General features: G+C 37.3%; 1 protein-coding gene across 1 annotated transcript in view; it reads right to left on the bottom strand.

The window, feature by feature from the left end:
* Window positions 1-27,265, bottom strand: part of IARS1 (isoleucyl-tRNA synthetase 1) — a 109,086-nt gene that overhangs the window by 42,279 nt on the left and 39,542 nt on the right. The window contains exons 14-19 of the mRNA XM_074836618.1: window positions 26,032-26,130; window positions 14,048-14,174; window positions 9,123-9,196; window positions 8,568-8,762; window positions 2,670-2,756; window positions 1,917-2,000 (exon numbers count right to left, since the gene is read on the bottom strand). Of these exons, the coding sequence (XP_074692719.1) occupies window positions 1,917-2,000; window positions 2,670-2,756; window positions 8,568-8,762; window positions 9,123-9,196; window positions 14,048-14,174; window positions 26,032-26,130 (666 nt within the window). The remainder of the gene's footprint in view (window positions 1-1,916; window positions 2,001-2,669; window positions 2,757-8,567; window positions 8,763-9,122; window positions 9,197-14,047; window positions 14,175-26,031; window positions 26,131-27,265) is intronic.

Below are 27,265 nucleotides of genomic sequence, written 5' to 3'. Positions count from 1 at the left end.
ACAAATTGAGAGGAGAATTTAACACATCACTTCTAACAGCAATACTTACCTCAGGGTACATGAAAACAAAGGGCTTGCTTATAAATACTATGACCAGCAAATTCTCTTTCTGACATACTTCAACTTTGACAGCTACCCAACCCAAGTCATAGGTTTTAGGAATATCAGAATATAACTGGCTTTGACAATTCTTCAGATTTCACACAGGATTCAAGTTTCTGAAAGTCTGAAGTTGAGTTGTTAAATTTACTGTGCTATTATTTCTTCTGTTTACCCATTCCATTCAATTCCATATTCATTTAAACTACTTACGTCTACATTTTCTGCTGATCTATTTATCAATAGTATATTCTCTGCTGAGAATACTTCAAAGCTATAGTTTAAAAAAAATATATATATACACATACACACTGCAAAAGCTAAAGTATTTCTGCAGGGAAACAGTGCCAAGGAGAAAAACTAAGTTGTAGCTTTTTCTATAAACAGAACACATCAAGCGCTTCAGTGAATAAGCAGAGACAACTGAATTGCAGAGCTCCTTCCATAAATGAACCTAGCCTGCAATGCTTTTTACTCTCTATGTGGGTGTATGTATAAATAAATGTGACATTAAAGAATGACTACACAGGCAGAAAAATGAATTAGCTTTTCAGAAATCAAAAAACCATGAATAATGGAAGTGTAACTTCTGGTGTTTGAGATTTTTTGTTTTCTTTTATAAAAAAGGCAGGTTTTTTTCAACGGAAATGTCACCTGCAATTTAAAAGTCTCCAATTTGAGTAACTCCAACCCTTTTCACTCATTGTTCCAGCTACCAATTCACCGATATTCTGCTAATACACTTTGATTATTTTTAAAAACCAATCTTGACCAAATTTAAGAAATCCACCCAACTCTCCCTTGTAAACATATATGAGAAGATAATTTACTAGCTCTTTTAAATGCTAAAGCTTGAAACAATAAGGAACTTCACATCTGCTTAGTTTATCTAGAACAAGCAACAACCATCTTTCTCAAATATACAAGAAACCACAGTACACTAACCTTTCATTCAGCCCAATCATTACCGTGTATAGTTGTAACATACAACTCAACATGGATGATAGCTTAAGGTTTTCTTGTACCTAGCAAGAATTACAGGGCTTTTGAGAAATGTGGAAGAAGTGTACACCCGCAGTTATTAAAATGTCTCTATTGTACCTTTACCTCAAGGTACCGCTTCGTGCATGTAGTTAGTGCATCTAGCCAAAGTACCAGGTGACTGCATATTATGTTTATACATTAAGTATAATTTTAAAGAAACACTTCAACTGTGTTTAAACTGTTTGACCAGAACAATTTATATAGACACATTAGGCTGCTCTACGTCTGCTTTTCTGGTTTCACTACTATACTGTATACTTACATCAATAAAAAAAGAAACCCTTTCCCTTTAGAAAAATGTATAAGTAGCAAACAGACATTTCTGTGTATTATACAGTAATCCTTCCCTAAAATAACAATTTAACAGTAAACTAATAGTACTGTTCTCAAAGATTTTATTCCAATTTTCACTGGGTCAATGCAGACCATTAGCCGCAATAGCAGACAGTGCTGGCTCAAGTGGAAGCATTCTGTACAAACTGGACACACATTTTCTGACAAAAGGCCCCCAGTCAGCACATTGGCTTTGATTGTTACCAGCCTTGAGGGAGACAAGACAAGGGCATAGAAAGTTCAGGGACTGTAACTATTACCAGTTCTTTTCAGTCAACCACTCTTTCAGCTATTCAGCTGCCATAGTGGGTTAGAAATTTCTAAAATTAACTTTCTTCCTACTGTTAATTGTAAAAAACACATAAGCAGCCCTCCTGGTACATATCTGCCATGAACAGAAAGCTAACACATCAGATGGATGTTAATTAAAGAAATCCTACCTTAGTGCATCAGCTCCATAACTATTTACAATACTCATTGGATCAGGATAATTCTTCTTCCTTTTGCTCATCTTTTGGCCATCACTAGAAAATATCAGAAGGTAGGCATAAATTCCTAGAACTCTTGTAATACATGGATAAAGAAAAAAAGGCCCTTCAAATCCAGCTTAATTTTTCTGTCCTATTACGTTCTTGGTAGCACAGACATAATTATATATTAGCACATCTTTTCAGTATGACTGTTGAACCCACAAGAGCAACTGAGAAAAAAAAAAAAACCCAATGCAAGAGGCTTCCAAGTTACAAATCTAAGCAGGAAATCTCTTTCCCACCAAAGCTGAGGGAAGACGTACTTGTTTTGAATCAATCCCTCCAGCCCACTGGCAAAGCTTGATTTGAAAATAATGGGAAACAAATATAATTAATTTATGTAAAATTACATTTAAAACAACATTTATAATCCCCTTTACAACACGTATCACTTATTTCCTGTTCTTCCCTATTCTGACTTGTTACTCAATTTCTCTCTCTAGGAAGGACTAATCCTGCTGGAAAGAACCTAGTGCAACAGACAGCTGGCAGGTGTAACCCTCACACTCAGGTGCTTCTTACCTCCTACAACACCGACATCTCCCTGACAAGCCTTAACAGCTTCAAAGTCCATTTCAGATTTAGTTTACAATTCACAGGGACTTATCTGAAATATTCTTTGACTAAAAATCTGTTCAGGAAAGAACTGACTGACATACAAACCTGGCAAGAACAAGGCCATTCACAATTACATTCTTGAAAGGAGGCCTTCCAAAAAGAGCAGTGGACAGCACCAGCAAAGTGTAGAACCTGGAACAAGAGACATCATAAATGGGACTTTCTAAATACACCAAGATAAAGCCTGCATGTCCTTCACAACAAAATAAATTTTTTATTATGTTCTTTTACTCTAGCAAAGCTAAAATTTAAGTATTTAGAACATTTATGTGACAAAGACTCAGAAGAGGAGCTTATTAAGTAGACCTTTTTCTTCTTTGTAGCATATCGTGCTGTTTGCTCAGCTGTGATCCACTAGTCCAAGAAGGCTGAAATATTGCAATAGTAAACATTAGGAAGGTTATGAAGAGGAAAATTGTAGCATTTTCACCTTTAATACAGAAAAGAAAATTCCGTCCCTTAACAAGCTTCCTATTTGCTCACCTCAGAACACAGCATCAGTCAGGAACAAACACGGCAGACAGGACTGGCACACTGCTTTTTTGTGCATGTGTTAATGTGTGTATTCTTCAACCTAACAGACAACAGAACAGTTTCTGCTGGGAGCATATAATCAAGGTAGCTAAAGTGAGCAGAGCCTCCTTTTGACCAAACAGACTTAGCTGGTTAAATCAGCCATCACTAGAAAATATGAGAATGTAGGCGTTCCCCACAAAGGGCAGCAGGGGGTTTCCCCCACCTCCATTTGATGTGTTTTCAGTAACTCTATCTATAACCTAGGACACTTAAGAAATCAGTGCTGGAGCAAGCACAGGGACCTATTGTTCAATATGTCAATATATGGTTATATCTGAGAAAGTTGATGTGATAATTTCATAGCCAGGAGTCGGAACCTTCACCAAAGGAGGTATCTATGAGCTTCTGTAACTGCACTGCTGGTAATTACTTCTAAGAAAATTACTGGAGGGTGGGGTACAGCTTTCCTGGTTAAAAATGAGTATCACACTGACGATTGCTTAGCAACCTTAAATCAGCAGATGATTATAAAAAATTGATTGAGAATAAGGCACAGGAGGTTATGCCTCAGAACTATGCATTTGCATGAAAATTTAGTAGAGAAACACTTTAGTGAGGGAAAAAAAAGTCCATCTGTATATTCTAAAGTAGTTTTTATCAAAAAGCTGCCTATAATTGCAAAAGCATTTGTCTAACACTTGAGGGTCCAAAGCTCTGTAAAAGCTGCTGTGTGCATTACTGCATTTATTAAGTGGCTTACAGGACAACTCTGATGCTTATCTCTCAGACAGGACTTTAACTCTCAAAATCACCTCAATTCACACTTCAGGATAAAAATTCTCATTATTAAACTGCATTGTAATTTCATTAATTTTAACCATCACTCCTCCACCTGCACACAAACACATGCACTCAAAATCCCCGCCTTCATTTTTAAACTTCTTAAAAAAAACCCTAAACACAACCATCTGAGCGTTTACTCAGATGATCAACACCTCAAGCCTACAAGACTGACCGTTCATTACAAACACAGCAGTACTTCTTTAGTATTTAGTATGAAGGTATCTCACTGACAAACTCCCATCACTTTCTGCAAAGTGGTTGCAAAGTCTCGTATTAGAGCAGGTGCATTTGCAATTAAAAAGAAGAAAGCAGAACCAGCTAGAAGATATTTCAGTAGTTTGTATTAGGAAATTTGTACAGATGGACCATGGGCACTGAAAAAAATACATCCAAGAACTTTTCACAAATTTTATGTTATTTGCATTGTCAAACCTGATGAGCCTCAGCAATGAGGTACCTTAGTTGATGACAGTGACAAGACTGTCTTTGAGATCCTGTGATCCAGTGGTTTACCCACCATTCAGACATAACTCTTCATGTTCTCTCTCAGATTATCCTTTTAAAAAAATTCACCTGCTTCACTCTGAATATTTTAAAGGAATGTGTCTCTGCACCTTATTTTTGAATTATCTTATCCACAGACACACTTGTTTCTGACTTCGACTTCTCTCTGCTGTTTCATCTTTCATTCACCAAATCTCAGTCTGCTTCTAGTTATGTCCTTGCAGATCCATAGCTGTCAGCCAAAACAACAGTAGAAAAACCCCTTAACACCACAGAGACAGAAGTCCACTTCTTTGCTCTTCTTCTCTCCTCTTCCACTCCCCTCAAAAGGAGAAAGCATTTCCTCCCCATTTTCTCCTTTCTTAAACAATTGTGGGTAGATTCATAATCCTGCGGTTCACAGCAAAAACATTCAGCTATGAATTCCCTTTAGGCCACCACATTCTGACCCTGACTATCAATCTTGTTGCATCTGCCTATATGCAATCGGAGACAGAGCCTTTCCTACCAATCTGTCTGGACTGCCAGCCTTGCAACCCAATTACAATAAGATTTTTTTCCTCTGGCCTTAACAAATGTAATTCAGCTCTTTCTTATATCCATGCAGAAAGTCATCAAAAAGATCACTCTCCTGGCTCATCACCTTGGTCACATTAATTTTCTCCTTGTCTCCCTTGACTTTCTCCCCTTCCATGTTGAGTCAAACAGAAACTACCAGACCTTCACCTCCTGAGCCTTTCACCACCTACCAGTCCTCACTTCACATCAGCTGCAGCCTGACCTGACACAAAATCAATCTTCTTTCTGAGTCTTAGCACTTTATACAGAATGCTTCAAATAAAAAAAAAAAAAAAAAAAAAAAATCACATACTATGCTCTTAACACTTCAGAACTCACCAGCTTGTTGCTCACTTGGGCCTATTATGATATTGCGTTGCCATACTAACAAAAAGATACATATGTCTTCTCCTCAAAATATCCTCATTTTTTCCAAGACTTGGGAAAAGGTAACTAAAAGCCTAACAGTTTTAGAATGAGAATTCTTCTTAAGAATAGCCTGAGACAGCTCTACCTTTTACCAAAAAACCCACCACCTCACATCTTAATTCCATCTTTCTTTCATGAAAGTGCTCTTCTGCAAACCACAGAACACCAGCTGTTATCAAAGCACCAGGATAATAACAGACATGAGCACAGTGGGAAAGGTATAAGCATCATGTATTGAGGCAAGTGTTTTGATATTCCACCCACAGATGAGACAGACTTGGGTATGGTGAAGACTTACAGTAACTCTTAATGCTGATGTTAAAAACAAAAAGCAAACTACTCCAGATTGTAACGTGAAAGTCTCCATTTGCACACTGCCTACATTACACAGCCCAAGTGTGTGGGCTCAAACCAAAGCACAGCAGCTGTATGTTTACAACCACAGAGTCACCGCTGGCATTAGTATCAGCTTGGACTTCTCTTGTTATTTTTCCAGAGTCAATCTTCAGTTGAATTAGTGAGATGATTCAGTTCAGCCTACTAAGGAAAGGGAAAGAAACTGCTAATCCACAGGTTACATTTACTATTTAAAAAAAGAAAAGAATGTTATAACCCCAAAACATGATAGTTAGCAGATCTGGATGTTGCACCACATTCAAGTTTAGATTAATATCATACTATAAAAAGGCCAACTTGTGTAAAAATTACAAATGCATTCTTTAATGGCACTAGAGAGCTTCACTGGATGCACATGAGATCAGACTCATCTTTTCATCTGTCATGTCTCCCACACGCACTTCAAAGGACAGCAGCACTAAAAGAAACACAGCAGTAAGTGTGTGTGACACATACTAATCCACTGTGACAACTCAATCTTGACTAGCTAAACCCTAAAACCTAAAATTTATCATTCCTCCTATATTTTCACTGAAATTCTCACTACCAGGAATAGATTTTATATCCACATAAAAATCCCAAACCATTTTTATTTCTCTTGAACTTTTACAATTGAGTAGCTCCCTTGCATACTGTAAGAATGATCGCATGTTGTTCAATTTTTTTATTTGCTTTCATTTTTTGGCATCTAAATTAAACGCACTTGTTTCTTTATAACATGTAGCAGGGAAAAAACCAGTTTCTGACCGTACCTTTTGCATGCATTTTATATGTCTTTATCATGTGCTCTTTTGTTTGCCTCTTTTCTTACCAAAAAAGCAGCACAATTTTCTATTTTTTTTCAGATAGAATAAAAAAAAAGAAGAGGAAAAATAAGTTTTTAATTCTCCTTTCATGAGCATAATGAACAATGCTGCAGAAAGACTAATACATGGAATCATTAGTGTTACAACTTTTCAAGCTATTTCTCTTCATTCCTTCTTCATTCTAACACTGTACTAGCCTCCTCCAGTCCCCAAAGCACAGCTGCTGCAGAGTAGGCAGTTTTTCTCCCAGATAAACAAAACCTCTCACTTTTCTTCAACATGAAACAGGTATTATTTAATTATAACATTCCACTTCCTATTTAATATTTCCTAAATTAGCATTTGTCAAAATAACAGTGTTGTATCCACATGCTACATGCAACAGTAAAGAAAATAAAGTAAATGAAGAAATGTAGGGTTCGCTGTATATACAGGATCCAACACTGCTCGAAGAGCAACAAGCACAAGAGTGACCTGCAAATGAGATCAGTATGTCCCTCTACTCAACAGTACTTACTTGTATACTAATACTGAAAAGCACCATGACTAATATGCTGTGATATACAATTGTGGAGACCACAAAGTTGAAGATCAACACAAACAGCCTAACAAAGACTAGTGGGGCAGGGGGGAACATCGCTATGCATGTAAGAGGCCAGTTTTAATTAAATTTATCAGGTTGCCCTAATTGTGACTTATGTGAGGACTCATTACAAACATTATGCAGAGCACTAACTAGGTAAGGTGCAGCTATGTTCTGAAAAGTATTTAATATGCCATGAGGAGACCATGTTTCACTGTGTGAGACTGAAGTGGTCCTTCCCTAACTGCCAAATTTACAAATGTAACTTCCATTTTGAGGGCCTAGATAATCTTTTGCATCACAAGTAAGGGGTTGCAAAATGAAAACAGCTTTTGCTATATTCATAAAACTTTTTTTTATTTAGCATCATGCCTCAAATGTTCCCTTGCTTAAGCCTCGTGGCTTTGAGAGTATGTATCAACCCTGCTCTCAACTTCACAAACATGCAAAAACCCACCTCTTACTGCTTTGTTTGGGTTGGTTGGTTGGTTTGTTGGGAGAGTAGAGGCATGGGCAAAGGGAGGTGCCAACTATGCTCCAGAGGAATTTAGTTTAATAACACAAGTTACTGGATGGAAGAGTTCTACTTGTACATAGTCAAGTATACTAATCTAGAAATCACAAAAATTCATCTTAAAAATCTGTCAGTTTTCACAGCCAACCTCAAACTTAAAAAATAAACACTTAAACATGCCTAAACTAAAACTATATGTACACATCTATGTATGTATGAGAACATTACCCAGAGAAAATCCGAGATTAGAGAAAAATTTTCATCAGTGATTGAAAAACATTTATCCAGAGAGGAATCAAATAAGCAAATGAAGTTTACAGATAGAAAACTTGATTTTTGTAAACTATAAGATCTTAACAACATAAGGTTTGACTTTGGTTTTTTCCCCAACTCATATAAAACCAAAATTCAAATTTAATCTAGGGGGCAAAAATGACTAGCCTATACATTGGCTTGAAATCCTCAAAACACTGACTTCTATCTCAACTGACTCAATTGCTCTTCTGCTTCTAGTAGACAACTCAAGTTCTACAATAAGTCAGCTGCTGAGATTCTTCCTTATCAGGCCAAAGATCTGCCCTATTACCTAATGATGTTTTCCACAAGAGCCAGGAAAATTGCTTGCTAACGTATCATCTTTCTGCAACACTTTTGCCACCAAGGTTTAGAACACCTTGCATTTTACTGAAAGAAATAAATCATGCGCTTATCTATACAACATTAAAGGATCATCCAGACGTAATAGTGTTAGACACAGGGTGATAATATCACATAATAAACTGGCAGAAAATTACCATCCTCGGGTTTGGTCAATGCCTTCAGCAATGAAGTCAGCAGGGAAAGCATCTTCAAGTTCTTTTTTGTTTTCAAATGGATAATGGACTTGTGCATAAGGCATACTTCCACTCTCAAACCAACAATCAAAAACTTCAGGGACCCGGTGCAGTAAGCCCTTGCCACAGCGTGAAGGGATAGTTAGGTGATCAATACTATGGGAAAGAAAAAGATTGACAAATTCTAAACAAAACCAAGAATTAGCACAAAAAGCCAACGTTATGCTTACACATTAGGTATGACAGGAGTTTTGCTTTTAATTTTGATGATCCTTCAAAAAGGTCAGCATTTCCTTTGACAATTTTTGTAATCTAAAGCTAGTTTAGAGATTTTCTTTCTGTATTAACAGTGTCCAAGACACAAGAAAGGAGAATTTATACATGTTAATCGCATGTCCTCTTACTACTTTTCCATTTTCCCTAAATCTGTTTTCCACGGTTTGGGCAAAGAAAACCAGTATTTTTTATGTCTGCTCAGCTATTTTTAATAACTAGTTAATAGTCTCTGTGACCAACCTTTCTCGATGGAGATCAGTGACTTTCACTCCAGACAGCTCTTCCAGTTCTGCCACTGAACCAATACAAACTACCTGTAAGAGACATTCAAGAAATGTAGTCAGTTAATTTGCACACAGTAAAAATTTGTTTCAACATTAGACAGGAGACTTGTAGTTCAGTCAGTATCTTCTAAGGTAGCTGATATAGCTGAAAAGCCAACAAAAATTTTGTACAAGATTCCCTTTGCCAATCTAACAAAGCAGCAAATGATGTTAGGGACAACTGCCCTGATTTAATGCAATTCATGTCAGGATAATTGGAGACTTCGAAGAACAAGCATGTTGTCAGGTATCAAAAAACATTGTGTTTTGTTGCTTGGTTTTTATTCAAACAACCCACAACACAATCACCTGAAAATTCCGTGATCCTAACTTTTATACGGACAGGAGTTTCAGATCCCAGGTTCCTCTTCTGAAGCCAAGGTAAGCAGCTACATTGCTCATAAGTGAGTGTAAGTGTTCCATCCCAGGTACACTAAACTGTTCATATCAGTGGCACCTTATTTAAAGTGAAAAAAGTGTCACAGCTAACAAACAGGTTGTTAAGAAAGCTACAGACTTCTCTTGTTTTTATTGCATCAACACACCAAGAAAAAGGCAGAAAGCTTTGGCAACAGGCTTGGATCAATGTCCTGAAATGTTGATGCAACAAATGATTCTGAAAAACTCTATGTAGGAGAGAAGGAGAAAAGTAAAGCTTTCTTTGCTTTACATTTTATCAAGTTTAACCCTCCCAGAGCCCTGTGGCCCTTTCTCATCTGGCAGGATTCACAAGCCACAAGCTGCAGCACAGACCTGGATTTTGGAGATCCAGTCCCACGTGCTATCAGTCCAATTTAGAATTGCCATGGGTAAAAAAATGGGTTTTGACAGATCTGACAGGGAAGGAGTTAAATGTACCAACATAAAGACGGTATAAGTAGGCTAGATGTTTTTCACATGAGATAACTTTCTAAGTTGCTCTTAGGATACAGTAAATCAGAGCACTGCCCACTTCCCATAGTTAGTCTTAAATCTATGCATATGTATACACACAGAAATTGTGACTCACAAAAAGGTTTTGGTGTATTTAATTCCAAAAAACTGTCATGAATTACAGAGAAGATAGAAACTCAGTCTGATTTGGTTTTTAAGCCATGATTTTCCTAGTCTGATTCAACTGCTGATCTGCATTACTAATCACCATCTTTTATTGTACTTTTGAAATGTAATTTTTTCATTACTTTTCTATTTGTCTTATTTTTCTATAGCAAGTGAAGCATTACAATGATTATGATATTCAAATACAACAGTCTGCAGTTTGCATAGCAAACCACACCAGGGGATCGATCTCAGTTTAAAATACACCTTCATCAACAAATTATTTTTAAGCCAGATCTGTTCTTCATTCACCATGTGGCCCCATAAGCAATCATACAAGCTCAAGTGAGCAAGCAGCAGGTGCTTAGTTCAGCACCGCTGGCAGAAAAAAAGGTTTTAATAGCAGCATGGGTAAAAAATACCCTTGGATACACCGATTACTTCATCTTTGCTAACCGTAATATTTGAACATACTTTCACTATGCTCTGGATTAACAGCTGCCCATTAGCTGTTGCTTTCTGAAGCAAGCATTTCAATACTTAAGTAAAATTCAAAATACTGGATGCATCTGCAGAACTGCACCCAGCAGAACATATTCATAGAAGAAATAACCCCAAATCCGCATGAAAAATCAAACAACCAGCAGAGGAATGCAGATATCACCATACTGAATAAGGCTGCCTCTGTCCAAGTCAGGAGGATGGAGCTACTCTCTCCCAAGGGTAGCTCATTAGATACTTGAAGGCGAGAGAACAATACAGCAAGTGGATGCTAATCAAATCCAATCTCTCACTAAGCCACACCCACTTGTTTCTGCAAGAAACAAACTGGCTTATGCTTTTTAATTAAAGCTATTGCTTTGGATACCATTTCTTCAACAGCAACGTCTACTTTAGTAGCCTGTCCCCTTCCCCTATTAGTCACTTGTTCCTCCCCCATTTCATTTTTCAGCCACATCAACTACAAAACCAGCTATGTCAACATTTAATAGCAGACAGCAAAAACTGAAATAAATAGGCTGGGACTGGGAGCTGTTCAACCCTGTTTCAGCATCACTGAGACCTAATGTGAAATCAGAGGTCAAGGTTAAATACTTTTAATGAAATGAACATTAGCATTATATCCGAGATTATCCATGTAAATAAAAAAATAAAGCCATGCAGCAGCATTCATGGACCTCAACGTCCTGTGACATAGTTCTGCAGTCCCTATTAAATAAAAATGTTTGCTCGTACTGGTTTGTCATTTCAGCTGTTAAGCACGTATAATCAAAGAATAAAGAGTGTTCATAGAAAGAAATACGTCCACGTAGTGCATCAGTGTTATCAGCAAGACATTCTGGGATCTTTAGAGAGCATTTTCTGAATAATAATCAGTAAAAGAAATGACTGCTAAGGTCAGCTAAAAGTGGCATTCTTAGTGCAGCCTCAAAGCAGAACCAGACCTCAAGAAGTTCCCTCACCCTTCAGGAGAGCCCAGCCAGAGTCCTCTTGTTCCAAATCTGTTATGCAAGACCAAGAGCACCAAAACTACCGGAGGGTTAACAGTTTACATGAGTGACAGGCAATGAAACAATCAGAATTTTGGTAACATCATTGAATACTTAATACTACAATTTGTATGTAAGTCCTATAAAATCAGCCTATGTCCGCTTTATGAACTTGGGTGCTATATTAAGGAATTTTATTATCTAATCCAAATGAGATGTGTTCCTCCACTGAGGAAATCATTGAGATTTGAAAGCTTAAAATGATAAACTGTCTGCAAAAATGTGGTAATAAACACAAGCTTCAGAATTTAACTTCCATTGTGTGTCTCTACCTGCTAATTATGCTAAAATAAAGCTAAAATAAAAGCTAAAAGAAAACTGTGGGAAACCAGATATTGATTTGTAATAAAATTCCCTTTAATACCAATTAATTCACCTTACTGTATATTAAATAAGGAACTGTTATTACTTCTCCAGGATTTAATATGCACAGCATAATTGCATGCGACAAAGTGTTCTTTTGAGAACAAAACATGAAGAGGAGGCTCTGCAATCTCACATGGCACTGGGCTGCAGTAAAACTGAAGTCAGGAAATTTGGATTGCATGTTATTTCTGTACAAGAGCAGGTGTCACTTAGGCCTTAAGTTCCACATCAGTTCCAATGGTATTTAGTTTTTAAGCTATATCCCACATGCATAGAGTGAATATTAAAAAAACCTAGCTTGAAATTTAGCATGGTCCAGAAGCCATACTCTACTACTGAACCATGACATTCAGACTCTAGAGTAAACAGAAATGTATAACATCTATGGATAAAATAATAGATCTGTTGGTATTTCTATCATTATTCAGAACACCAAGCCCTGAGGAATATTTGCAGCTAATTTCAAAGGAAAGGTCAATCTTCCAAGCTAGACATCATATTATTATTAAAAACAAACAAATCAAACCTAAAAAAGTGAAAAAAACTGTACACAGAGGAATACAGACATGGAAAGACTGGACACAAAATGAAATATTATTAGAGGCAAGGAGTGGGAATAATGTAACCTTTACACAATCTTTTTCAGCTGTAAAATGAAGTCTTGAAATATTTTAGCACAAAGTTTAGTCTGAAGACTGAAAGTTTATATACCTAAAAATTTTGAATACATGTTAAAAATTCACTGTTATATGAGAGACAGAAGCATTTGGTTTGCCAGTAGTTTACAAACACGCTCATAGCAGAAATAGAATTCAAATGCCAAGGCTTTCTTAGATATTTAAATCATAATTGCAAGGAGTAACTCCCTCCCTTCCCCAGTAGCTCCCTGCCTATCAGCAAGATTTCCAGTGAAGAGGAAATTAAAAAATGCTTTATGGTGCACATCTAAGCAATAGTGCAAATTATAGACAATAAGATAATAATTTTCTGGTGTGTGTTTTCCTATTTGAGGTCTTTCACATCTAAAATGAAAAGTGAAAACTTTTTCAAATCAAGGGAGATAAAAAACAAAGGCTGGGGATGCTGTCATCAGTATTCACCTTCCATAGACATCCTGATATTGATTAGTATTTCCTGTTTCCAGCATGAGAAAGACTTATCATACATGTCTAATGGGACTAACCCACACAGAAAAAAAAATAATTTTATCTTCACAAACCGTTTTAAAACTTGGTGTTCCGACACTTAGCAAACAGCAGTCATCAAAACTGTGTAAGCATTCACTTGCACAGCTGGCTTTATGCTACCAACTGCAGGGTACCTTACAACTTCAAAAAACTCATTTCTAGCATTCTCATTATACACTTCCATCACTCCACTAGATTCACATTTTTACAGCTGGTTACATTCACATTTGTAGCACTACAAATATATATTTTCACTGTTCTACTATGGTGGACTTGCTTTTACACCTTCAGCAATTCATTTGACTTGAAGTAACCGAGCATCAGAATTTCAAAAACAGACTGAAAGGACTGAGTAAAAAAAGAAATCTCTTCCTTGCCATTTTCTCACTGCATTCATTATTTCCATTAGCTTTACCATCACTGAAAATTCTTCCAGGAAAGATAAGATTAATTCTAATATAAAAAACAAGAAAAATTGCTTACAGTTTTCAAGCAAAAGCAAAACAAACATGTATGGGCAGACAAATGCAAGCATACATATGCATGTATCTATCACCTATTATAGATATACATATACTGCTAAGACATATTAATGGAACTTAAGACCGCAGCAGCCAAAGACACAACGGTCTATCAAATAAGCAAGCAACATATACAGCCAGGCTCTTCTGTCAACTGGAAGCCTTTGTTTACTTACTCACCTCTTCAAAATCATCACTGACCCACAAAGGGATGGGTGTTCCCCAGTACCGGTTTCTAGATATAGCCCAATCTCGTGCATCTTTAAGCCAGTTCCCAAAACGCTTCTCCCTCACAAAATCTGGAACCCTGTTCCAAAAATAAGAAAAGTATTCTCTTAATCGCTACATTCCACTTACAAGAAAGCTAATAAGAATGCTTATATTTGATTTCATCCACAAAGCAAGTTAATTTCAGCACACAGCGTGACTCAGAGCACATTTGTGTTGCTGCACTGGCTACTGCAAGGCCTATAGACCAAAGAAGTAACACCATTCCTTCTGCCTTTCTTTGATCTTCAAGTAAGCTATAAAAGTGAAAAATACCATGTTTAGTTTTCTCTCAGATAACTCAGTAAAAATGTGTGCAACATACAATAGATACATTAAGGATGAAACAATGTCCAAAAATCCTCAGGATAGTCTGACATTGGAGGATTATGGCTAAGGGTGGGTAACAATACTACTGTGCTGTGCTTTACGTAGAGAAATGGCAGTTACTGATTTTGGTGCTGAATGAAATCACAAAGTTTCAAAACTCTAGAGTAATAGCGTCAAAAGGCACCTTACATTTTGCATGAGAATCCAGGTATCTGCACATTACTTTTAGACTTTGAGAATAAAGAAATCCCAGGTTGGTATATCCTACAAAAAAAAGCCTCTTCACACTATTGATCATCTCCACTTTTAGTTCTCTGATTAAAAAACAACCACCCCCACCACCCCAAACAAAATAAACGTATCAATTCCTGCTAAAAACTCATTTTGAGCACTAATAGGCTCTGGGATGTTAAAGACAAATTTTCATCATATGAAAGTGTCATGGAGCAAAAAGGTTAACATCAGAATCTGATGCCTAGCAGGTTTCCTGGATAGGATAAATGGCCTGATGTCTTGATTAGGAACCAATTGTTTTCTCTTATGATGTAAACAAATAATTAACTATTTATACAATAATTATATAGCAGATGAGGAAAAGCAACAGGTTTTGAGGTCAACAATATAACCCCTTCATGCCTAAAGGTGCATTTAAAAATGATGAAACTCAGATGAAACTCACAGGAAGAATAATAACCTTAAGACAGTATCACAGATGCACAGAAGCTGTGAGTGAAAAGCTAACAATAACACAAATAACTCTAGAATTGAGTTATTGAGCAAACCACGGCAAGTTTTTCTGGGTTTGTTTTTCCAGTGTAACTAAGGGCCCTTCCCAAAGTATGAGGTGGATTTAGAGACCTGGAGTCTCTAAAGAAAGGAGAAGCCAAACTACAGAAAATATATGGTCTCTTCTACCTTTTCTTTTTGATGATCTTGGTCCTCTATCAAATATTTTTTAAGAAGAATGATTTTTAATCACAGATCAGCCCCAAGAGTACAAAGATGAAAGAATCCCTTAATGGAAAAATTAAGACTGGATTCACATGACACACTAAGGTAGAACTTGCCCCAGCAGCAGGAGATTTATGAAAAAAGTGTGAGCATCCTTCAAAAATCTACTGATGAAAATGAAAGCTACTGTCTTTCAACGGTTTCATCCATGATGATGCCATGCGGAGATCTGAAGACTTTATGACACTAATGTTGTCTCAGGTGGATAAAAACCACTGTTAAAAGACTCCCTAAATATCAGCTTGCAGTTCCACAGCTCCACTAGTTACTTCTAGATTCACTTTCAGCTGCAAAGTTATCTTTTGTAACATTTCTTAAACACAAATGTAACACAAAAAAATTTAAACTCAGTGACCAGTATTTTACATGACATCCCTATCCCTGCTTTGAAATTTAGAAATGTGTACAGGCTTTCACAATTTGTTTTAGAGCGGGACACATTACTTTTAAGTTTTTGTGGTGACCTTAGGAGACCCTCTCTCCAAACACAAATGGAAACTGTACAAAGATCATTAGCATTTACCTAACATTCCACTAATGTGGAAAACTTCTCTTTACATCACTCCTAAGCTAGTTTCCATTTTTCAGAAGCTGTTAGACACTGATTAGCTGAAATTATTAGTCCTGTTTAGCATAGCTAGAGGCTGAAACAATCCCCCCATTACATTAAAATACTGAGTTTCGACTCTGCCTCCTCAAAACATGCATGAAAAATTGATTTTATCCCCAAAGTGGACATTAACCACAAAAAAGTATGTGGCGTGATCTCTCTCTCTCTCTGAGCTATGAAAGCATGTAATTTACCTCTTCTGGTAAAATTGTCTGACCCTGCTGCCAGTTTTTAGTGGAACATAAAACACAAACCACTTCATCTACTATGAACCACATTTACAACAATGATTTATGGCTCTAGAGGTACAATACAGAAATAACACTGTCAGAGCCATCAAACAAAATAAAAAGAGCCTGTATCTCAAACACATTTTGAGCCCATCACTCAAAGAAAGTATTACTTAAAACAATTGGTTCTTACCACCACAGAGATGCTGCCTACTGATGCTACCCAGATAGCAAACAGCAGATACAGCCTCCAGCTGGGAACAAGCTAGAGGAGGTATCTGCAGCAAAGGACAGCCTTGCCAGTCACACAGTTCTTCCAGACTAGAGCCTATTTCTTTTATTTAGTCTCACTACATTTAGCTACAGATATCTCATCTGACACTTTTGACCTACCTACATACCATAAGAAAAAAAAAAAAAAAAAGAGGCACCTTCTATTTAAATATTTCACTAGGCTGGGAAGACAGAGTATTTGCAACAATGTTGTAACTAACACCTGATCACTATGTTACACCAATGCCAGGTAGTGTTTCTATACTTTTTTTCACATTTCCTTTTAATCCTCTTCTCACAGAATCATCTAGGTTGGAAAGGACCTTGAAAATCATCCGGTCCAACCGTTAACCTAGCACTGACAGTTCCCAACTACACCATGTCTCTAAGCGCTAAACCGACCCTACTCTTCAACCCCTCCAGGGATGGGGACTCCACCACCTCCCTGGGCAGCCCATTCCAACACCCAACAACCTGTTCTGGAAAGAAATACTTCCTAATATCCAGTCTAAACCTTCCCTGGCGCAACTTGAGGCCATTACCTCTTGTCCTATCACTCATTACTTGGTTAAAGAGACTCATCCCCAGCTTTCTGCACCCTCCTTTCAGGTAGTTGTAGAGGGCGATGAGGTCTCCCCTCAGCCTCCTCTTCTCCAGACTAAACCCCCCCAGTTCCCTCAGCCGCTCCTCGTACGACATGTGCTCCAGACCCTGCACCAGCTTTGTTGCCCTTCTCTGGACACGCTCAAGTAATTCAATGCCCTTTTTGTAGTGAGGGTATTTAGGTATTTTCTTGGTATACTTCTCTAGTTAAATTTTACTAAAAGTAATATCCTGCCACAGGTATATATTATTAATGAAGGAAGCATTTTTTACTCTTCCATCTACACAAAGCAGTGATTTCTTACATTTTCAAAAAGATTACTGGTTTTACACAACTAAGAGTGAGGGCATGAGGAATGCCACCCTCTGCTGAATCCTGCTCCCTTTTCACCTCTGCAGTAACTGAAGTAACTTGGCCTCACCTTGACACTACGCTACACTGAGTTTAATCTATCGGCCCACAGTCTTCCTCATAATTCCCCGTTAATCTTTCTATCTGCACACTGCTAACAGAACTGTGACTTTGATAAGACTGTCATAAAACCATGAATCACTACTGATGCTAGTCCTCTGCTCTCAGGAAATTTGGGGCTGTGTTAAACACCGCTTGCTGAAACCCAAAAGCTGACAGTCCCCTGAAAGCTAATGGCTGCACAATTTGCCAAACACTGACCTCTGTGCATCAAAACTGTCCTCACAGCATGGATATTTATGGAATAATGGAATAAAGACAAAAACAAAAGCAAGGCCACCCACATAAATACTCCTATTTTACAATACAAAGACACATGAGGAAAAGACCTTCCCCATATGCCAATACGCATGCTTTCCATGTTTAATGAGGTATCTATAACAAACTCCCTTCAGCTTGAAAGTACAAATTTCAGTTTTATGCTGGTGACAACTGAATTTGCTGTTGGGTATGACAAGCAAGGTGGTTAGTGCTACAGCCCATTTAGAGCAACCCACTGCTAATGGCACTGAACAGATGCAGATCTCAGAAAAAGTCGAGCTCCAGCATCAAACGCTTCCACGGCGTTACAAGTGAAAGCAACAAGTTCTCTCCTAACACAATCCTGCTGCAGCACCTAAAACTGTGCTGTTAGAAACTTTTTTTTATTTCTCAACTGGCCTACAATTAGTGTTGATTTTGACCTTCAAATTTCTCTGCGAAGTGACACAGATAGGATTTCATACTTCTTTCTCAAACATTTAGCAAGGTTAAGGAGTCTGCTGCCTCAGCAGGTCATGAAGCTCTTGATTCGTTTGTGTAGAACAGTGTGGCACAATGGCTATTTCTACTTTCCTGGCACCCAGGATAGCGCACTAAAACTTCAGGATGCAGGCATTTCAGCAGTGGAAAAGTTCAGGAAACTGAACTTCACAACACAAATACATAAATATTGATTTGTCAAACCATAAATTACAAAGATTTTGAATGTAAATACATCAGTTTCAACCTGTTTGAACACTAATTTCTATGTTACTCTCCCAACATCAAGACTCTATCATAACAAGTTAGAGATTATGAAAATTATTAATTAGCTCCAAATTTGTATGGCCATTTTTTACTGTTTGTTCCTATTTTTGAAGCAGATGAGGGGTTTTGCTAAATTCATGCATTGCTAAGTCCTCTGCACAGTGAGCTCCCACATCCTTTCTTGGTAGCTACTCATTTTCTTAGTGTCTAAAATAAAAGTCCAGCTGACAAGCAAAATAGCCCCACGACGAGCAAAACCAAATCCAGTCCTTTAACAACACTTATTAGCTTATCACAACATAAACTGCTTTCTTTGCCTTCAAAGTCTACTCAGCATCCAAGCCACACAAGCAGAGCGGGCATGGATTTGAAAATAGCAAATTAGTGACCATCTTCAATCCCAGAGTATGAATGGGTGCAGTACCAGTAAGTTACCATGGCTGCTGAGCCAGTGACTTCTCATCACCAGTGAACACCCAAGGAACAGCATCCATTAAAATTAATGTATTTGCTTCTGACTCTTTGTCTCCAGAATAAAAATGCGCAGAATGTAAAAAAAAAAAAAATCTACATTATTACATAATCCAGATGGAAATTTATTAAAAGGGTTAAGACATCTGTTCCTTTTCTGTACATGTATTCTGAAGTATCTCTCGTGCTCATAACACAATTGCAAATAGTGAATTCAGCTTATTTCATTTCAAAGCTCAGATCTGTTCTGCATGACTCTGCAAGTTCGCTCACCTTGCCCTAGTCACAGGATACAGGAACTCTGTCTCAAACCAGTAATGTCCCTCTTTTCTGTAAACACAGATATCACTTCTGAAATAAAACAGCTGTCAAATACTGCCACAGCAGAAGTCTCACATATTTTATCATGAACTGACATTAAAAGCTGTTTAAGATGTTACACAAAAATTAATCCTTTCTCACTCTTCATCATTCTTCTCATCAGTTAATTTCATTCACGACATTCTTTGAAAAACCACAGCAGCTTTATGTATTGGGTAAGATTCACTTCATAATTACTAATTGAAGGAAGCTCTCAGCTTATGAATTATTCGAAAAACAGTCCCGTAAGATTTAGACTATAAGCTGATAAACAAAACACTACCTTAAGTAGTGTGAATTAGGAAATCTAATACCAGATTAACACACAGCACCTGATATGTTAGAGTCTGAGAAGATGGCCCCACATGTATCCTTCCATTTGGCCAGCTGGTAACTTTTTACACAACACCTGAAATCAGGAATCACTTACATGCGTGGACAGGGGAAAGTTATTCTTCCAGAAGATAGCCGAGTTGTAACAGCAAAACCAAAGCTGATTAAGTAGTTATGCTATGTCATTTAACTAAATATGTATGGATTTATTTAAATTCATGGCATAACAGCTGGTTTTGTTGTTTTAGGTGTAGAATTTGCTTTTCTTTTTAAACATTAACCAACCCTTCGAAGACAAAGTCTTAAATTCCATTATGTTAATTTACTCTAATAACAAGCCTCCTTCAACATGCCCTCAAATTGATTTTTAATGGTTTTTAATTCAAGGAGATAAAATAAGCAACTATTCATGCCCTTTTGACACTTTAATTAGCGCCAATCTATATCACAGACCTAATTAAACATCGGGGGAGGCAGGAGGGAGGAAAGGGGAAGAGAGAGGAAAGGTCAGCTGTTTGCAAAGCACGCAGAATTTCCACTGCAGCAGACTCTTTCTCCTCCTCAGTTCGTGAAAGCTTATTAGCATGGTGCACAACCATGTACCCCACACAAGTTCGGGTTGCCTCCACCAGTGCAAGAGAATTCTCTGCTTATATGCAGCTTACATTTGCTAAATGAATAGTGCTTTCAATCATTTTGATATAGCAATGTTTTTCTTCACTCTTTTATTCTGGTTCCCATAGCAACAAACACTTTAGCGTGAGACTGCAATGCTGCTGCAGACTGCATCATAACCCTGCCGTCAGCAGTGTACAGCTGCTTGACAAGTCAAGATTAAGTGAAGCCGTAACCTCCAATTTTGTGATACACTCATATTAAAAAATCCTGATACGTTTTATTTGTATGACCCAGACAACATGCTAGTTGCTATTAAAATTCTTCATCTTACCAACGACAGCAAAAATCCCTGCATCTTGAAGCCAGTGAGAAACAAGGCTTTCACTTTTCTTCTTTCTACATAGTTTCCTTTGGAATATTTTAACATTTATAGTCACGAAGTACTTTTCTACAGCATTGCTGCTTAGGATTCATTTCAATTTATATATATAAATATGTTTGCATTCCCATAACAGTGGCAGACATTCAACATACTGCACATGCAGCTAGATTTATCAGCTGCCTAAGAGCATGGTACTACAACTGCTTAGTGAACTGACATTTGAAGTCTTTATTTAGTAAGCTATTACTTAAACCAAGCTTTGATGACCATTCACTGGGACTGAAAAGATACCTGCTGTATTCATGACATAACTGGCAATCTCTGCTCAAGAGGCTTTGAGAGGAAACAGCAAAATTAGGCCACAGCAAAACACAAGCCATCAAAATCAACCAGAACAAGCCTCAAAATTCACTTCTAATCCTCAACTATGTCTGAAAACAGACAGTAATAAAATTTTCTGACTTACACTGCTCTAAATTAGACAAACACAAGGCGAACCCTGCAGCAATTTTTTTCACCTCCTACTGGAGGCAATGAACCTAGTTTGAATTTTTCCTTGGGAAATGTTGCCATCTAGTGACTGCACGTTACTATGCACCTCTCAATCGCTACTACAGAGACCTAATTTGGATTCACGTTTCCCGAGTAATAAAAGTGTGATCGATGACTCAAAAAGAAGAGTTAATTGCATGGTCATATTAAAGAAAAAAAAAGGGGGGGAATCTCCCCCCTGTCCCAAATGCCTTGAAAACTATTGAGATAAAATTTATTTCCTAACGCTAACAAAGTGGGAAAATACCCTATGAGACATCGTAAAAAAAAAAGGAGGAAAACAAAGGGCTTAATAACTGATTTTCCTCATTATGCTACAATTCTGTTATGACTTAAAAGTCTGTTGCCCCTGCTACAGACTCATAATTTTTGGGCAGATGAGAAATCCAAGTTTAGTAGAACAAACATTAGCATTCTATGGCAGACAGGCTCTACAACCCATTGTCTGCACACCCTACCAGCCTTAGGGTTTATAATACAAGATCAGCCTCACCTGTGATCAAATCACACCTTCCAAAAGGTGGGAGACAGTTTGTTGTTCAGCAAAGGCAGCTGCTGGTTGAAGATTAGAAAGACCAAGATCAAAAGCTCCTCAAAATATTGATGTCTTTGACTGACACATGTGAAAACACTTGGTCTTGGAGTGCTCATGCAGGAACAGCAGGAAATGTGTGCAAAATTCACACTTTGTAAACCAGGAAATTCACTTCTAGAAAAAAAGCCTATCAGATGTGTTCTGAGTGGTATTTTCAACAAGAACTAACAGTTTAAGTGATGAAAGTCCAAAAAAGGATACTTGCAACTAAGGACCTATACATCAAGCTCTTTAGTACAATGCTTGAATTTTTCAGTGCCAAGAAAATGCAAGAACAAAAGGCTTGGCTTCTTTCAAGTCCCTTACTGTCTTCCATCACTGCTTTCCTTCCACAGATGCTTGTTTTTCCACTATATCAAGTGCTGTACATCTTGTGCAAACAACGTCAGAACTGCGCAATAGTCTCTAACACTAGCAACTTGTCAACAGTTAGAAGTAAATCTTTCAGGAGTTACCGAAGTAGAACTTTAAGTGAGGGAGGTTTAAAAAAAAAAAAGCTAAAAGCTGATATTTAAATACTAACTACACAGTCTACAGAACCTTTTCTATTAGCCTGCAAGTATAAAAATATTACATACACTGCCAGAAGAGTGAGCTACAACAGTTTAGAAATATATATATAAATTGCACTCATTTACTCTTTACAGTAATTTATAAATTTGCAATTTACACCAACTTTAAACTCTGTGATGACAGGAATTAGTCCTGTATTATTCAAGACAACCTAAGGTGACATGGTTTAGTTGCTTGTCTGTGATTACACAGGAAACCCTCTTTCAACAAATCATAAGATGATAGTTACAACAATTAAGGCTGAAATCCAGACCACTTGCACCAGGGACCCAGCTGTGGTGCCGCATCTGACTCTTCATATCAATGGAAGAGGAAATCAAGGTCTGACAACCCCAAATTCTGCTGCAACCAAATCTGCCCCTCTTTATCTCAAGTACCACAGTAGTAGGTTGTCTGAACATGAAATACAAGATATTGTTCTTTTTAATTTAATTTAAAAAAAAAAAAATCTCTTCTGACAGTTATGTGGTAAACATTCAGTATGGGATCTTGGAGTAAAGACTGAAACACAGCCTCACTGTTCCAATTCTGCATTTTCAGCAACATCCAGCAGAAGTTACTTTCCACTCCGATCAGAATAAGGTTGGGAGAAAGAAAAGAGGGTTTTTTTGGTTTTTGATTTTTCAAAAATGCTGGCGCATTACTCATGTAATCATTCTTGAAAGCTATAGTTAAGTTCATTTTGAAAAATGAAGATACAGTTGCTGGCTTTAATAAATTTTGAGTAACTATGGCTTTATCAGTAGGTTAATTCGTTAGAAAACTAATTAGAAATGCAATCAGGTTGCAAAGTTTGACCAACTATGTTTAATACACTTCATCAAAAAGGGTATCTATAAAGAGTGCAGCTATTCTTAAGGGACAATATACCTATCAGTCATTTATAGGAATAAAAAAAAAGCAATGCAGTCAAACTCATTTTGCAAAGGTTAATATAGTCTGAAAAGCATTTATCCCCAATTTTCTCATTTTCAGGACATGCTGAAGCCCCAGAGAGTCCAAAAATAAATTTTTAAAAAGCTAGGCATTATTCCTATGACACTTTCAGAGATCAAGTCTCTTCAAAAGCAAAAAAAGTAGGTTTTGGGAAAGATGGAGTTCCCAAAATTTAAATAAATTAATATTGAAGAAGGCTAGCATTCTCAACTCCAACTTAAGAAGTTACACCCCAAACAAAACTGACATCAGTGGAGAACACAGGAACAAACCTTAAAAGTAAAACCTTTTTCTTTTAAAAAGTTAGATTTAAAGCCATCTTTACATTACAAAAGCCATCTTTTTGTTACAAAGGCCATCAAGTATTCAGACCAGTAATTATGAAATCACACTCTGGAAATGTGTATTCATATTATTTTATTAATAACTTAGAGATAATACATCTCTACTTGTTGCCATAGTCCCTACAAAAAGATTCTCAAGATCTCTAAGACCGTACTGTTTTGAGAGGAGTCCTGAGGAATCAGTTTTATGTTCAATTACACAATTATGTTGAGACTCAAGAATTGCCTAAATGACAAACAGTTTAATTCCAACCACGTTGAATGTTGCCAATTAATACAATCGCCTGATCTTCCCACACCACCTTTGCACCAGCAGCTCTCGCATTTGGTTCCACTTTTATCCCCACTACTCAACACTTAGAAAAAGCAGCATTTCAAACCCAAATATGTAGATGAGGTAGGGTTCAAACTGTTTACTAATTCTTACTGATGTGTCCTGGATGAGTGGAGGTCACTTAGCAGTTCCTTCCTGAAGCTTTGCTTCTGGAAAAGCAAAACTACCTCAACCATTCAAACGCTTCCTTAATAGGATCACTACATTTTTCTTATGTTCATGTGAAAATTAAGTATGCAGGTCTACTGTCAGTCATCAAAACAGTAAAAGCATCTTGAGATGGCTAATTAAAGCTAAGAACAAACACTTTCACCCCCTCTCCAGCTTATTTTTCCCCAAAAGAAGGATCACAGTATGTTCTGTTATGGAAAACAGAAAGCAACACTTACTAATCTATAAAATTTTCTTACATATCCAGACTGGGCAAGTGCTTATTGGCAAGCCAACGCTGCAGCATTTTTGAACAGTCTGTATCATGGATCACTAACTTTTTCCACATATTTCAATATTTACAGTGCTTGTACCACGTAAGCAGTTATGCAAAAGCTGCTCATGGAGAATTTAATTGCTAACTACTGTCCACGAAAAAATGCAGCGTAAGCTGTACTTGTTCACTGGAGGTTGAGTCACCTTCTTTAACATCATCTCAGTTGCTGAGCAGAGAGGCACACCGTGGTGGAATCCCACCTCTCCTAGAGTCCTCGTACAGAACCACTGAACAACTGAAGCAGCACACAGTACAGCTGAACGAGGCTTCCACCTCTGCATTTTCCCCACCTGGTCTCAACTTCCCAGGTACAAGTTATTAATGAGAGAAGGGGAAATAAAGGTTATGGAGGTGGAGGAGATAGGGTCCTTTTGTTACTAACACAGCATAAACCCATGACTGACTTACAAAATGCCTACCATCACCAATAGTTCCCTCTTACTGCTAATTTAATAGCATATTTAAACAATTTAAAACTTATTTGTTGTTTCTAAAATAAATTTCACACAAATATTTTTCACAATTTGTATATACATATAAATATTTATTTTTTGTCAGTAGTAGAAAATTTTTATTTAAACCTCTGAAACTGAGCTTACTTACAACTATTACCCCAGCTACACCAGCTAGGTTGGGATTTTTTGTGTATGTTTTGCAGGGAGGGTGGGTCAGGGTGGGGGTGTTGGTCTTTGTCATAGGTGCATTTGAAGAAAAAGTAATCTACCTTATCTGTAATAACTAGATGAAAAGAAAAAAAAAAACCTTATCGTCTAAAAATTAGTTTTATTTGGAACAATATATGCCCAGTGTTTGGCTGCCTAAATTCTTCTTTCTAGTGGACCCTTTTGGGAGGCTTAACTGTGCACTTCCATGCTTCTGCACGTTCATTTTCCCTCGCAGTTTCTCTCATGCTGAATTGCTTAGGATGGTATAACATGATTTGATGATACTTTTAATGATCCTGCAATGTATTTTACTGTAAATTGATAGTATGTATTCAACCTTACTTAGACGCTAAGATATATTTCTCACTGGGGTTTTACACAAGCAAAGAATGCCTAAAGCAGTGTGCAAACATGTTCAAGCACTGGGATGACAGGGAATTAAGCAGGTTATATCTGCTTGTGCCAGGAAAACTATCCCATTGCTCTACCAGTCGGAGACACATTTGTGAAACCTGAGATAAAACACTATTTGAAACTGGTTATCAGTCCCATTCCAGTAACACTGGCTCAGAAAGACAGAATGGAAATACGAAGTTACGTTAGCATACTGGCAGTGAAATAGAGTTTTGTAGAGTTCCAGCACACACACACACACCCCTCTACACATCCAACCCTGGGCAAAGAAAAGATATATATGCAGGAGACATTACCAGTAGCATTGGGCATTATTCTCCAGTAGCTTCTCCACCATATGCTCCACTCTTACAAACCAGCTTGGCACAGCTTTGTATATCAATGGAGTATCTGACCTGTAGAGGGAAGGGAGCAAAACAAAAAACATTTTCAGTGCTACATTGTTTATAAAGTACTCTGTAAAATGTATTTTTGAACACCATAGTTCCCTTTCCACAGACTGAATTCATTGTTCCTGAAATATTATCACAGTTACAAAGGCTGGGTTTTGTTCTGGTTTTTAAATTCAACTGTTACACTTATGTGAGCTACTATTTTAAAATCAAATCCAAAAAAAAAAAATTTAAAAGCTTTCAAGCCCAGCAATTTAAGGAATTCGTACACCAAGAGAAATCATGAGAACATTCAAATGATACTTGAATTTGAAATTTATGTTCCTACATGGCACAACAATTAACTATTAAAACCAGGTCATATTGAAGTCTTCCACATGAGCTCATTCTGTATCTTTTTTTATGTGTATATCAACCCGAAAAGCCAGAAAACATTATGTTATGTTTCACTATTTGCATTTAAAAGAATAATAATAGATCATAAAGATGAAGTAACAGTACCCAGGGTTAACTAGAAGAATGTCCCATTCCAGGAGGAGAAGTAAAGAAAGAGATCCAGATAAGCATGTAAAAGTCACATGTCATAAAAGTCATAAGCATATAAAAGTCATATAAAGACATTTTAATATATTCCTTACTTCAACATTCAGTGAAACAAAACCCATATGGCACAGGAGCAGTTTCAGAACTTGGGATTGCTTAGAAATGGTAACACTATGAGGCAGAGTGTACAGACTGATAAATTCCTCAAATTACCTAATAAGATTAGTACCTCTAAGCAACTGACTGCACTGCATCTCAACCCAGTCTCTTATTCCATAATACAACTGCTGAAGGTCTTGATAGGTTGTTCAAGTAGCACACATCCTTCTAAAGGATCCAGTGATCAAACAGTGGGTAAAAGTCATTACAGCAGAATTAGGACATTCCTAATCCTTCACATTCATTACGATATTCTACCTTGAAAAGGGAGATTGAGCCCTAGGGGATGGAATCTGTCTATGGGTACAGAGCAGTTTCAATGACACTGGGACAAGAAGCTCCTTCTCCCTTAGTATCAATCCATCCCACAAAATGTTTCTTAAAATATTACCTTTGTTTAAGTCACTTTGCCTCAGACCTTGGAAATACACTTGCT

The sequence above is a fragment of the Strix aluco genome, chromosome 11 (genome assembly GCF_031877795.1).
Source record: "Strix aluco isolate bStrAlu1 chromosome 11, bStrAlu1.hap1, whole genome shotgun sequence".
Lineage (NCBI taxonomy): Eukaryota > Metazoa > Chordata > Aves > Strigiformes > Strigidae > Strix > Strix aluco.
The sequence above is the reverse complement of the archived record's forward strand: the minus strand, read 5'-3'. Positions and strand labels throughout refer to the sequence as shown.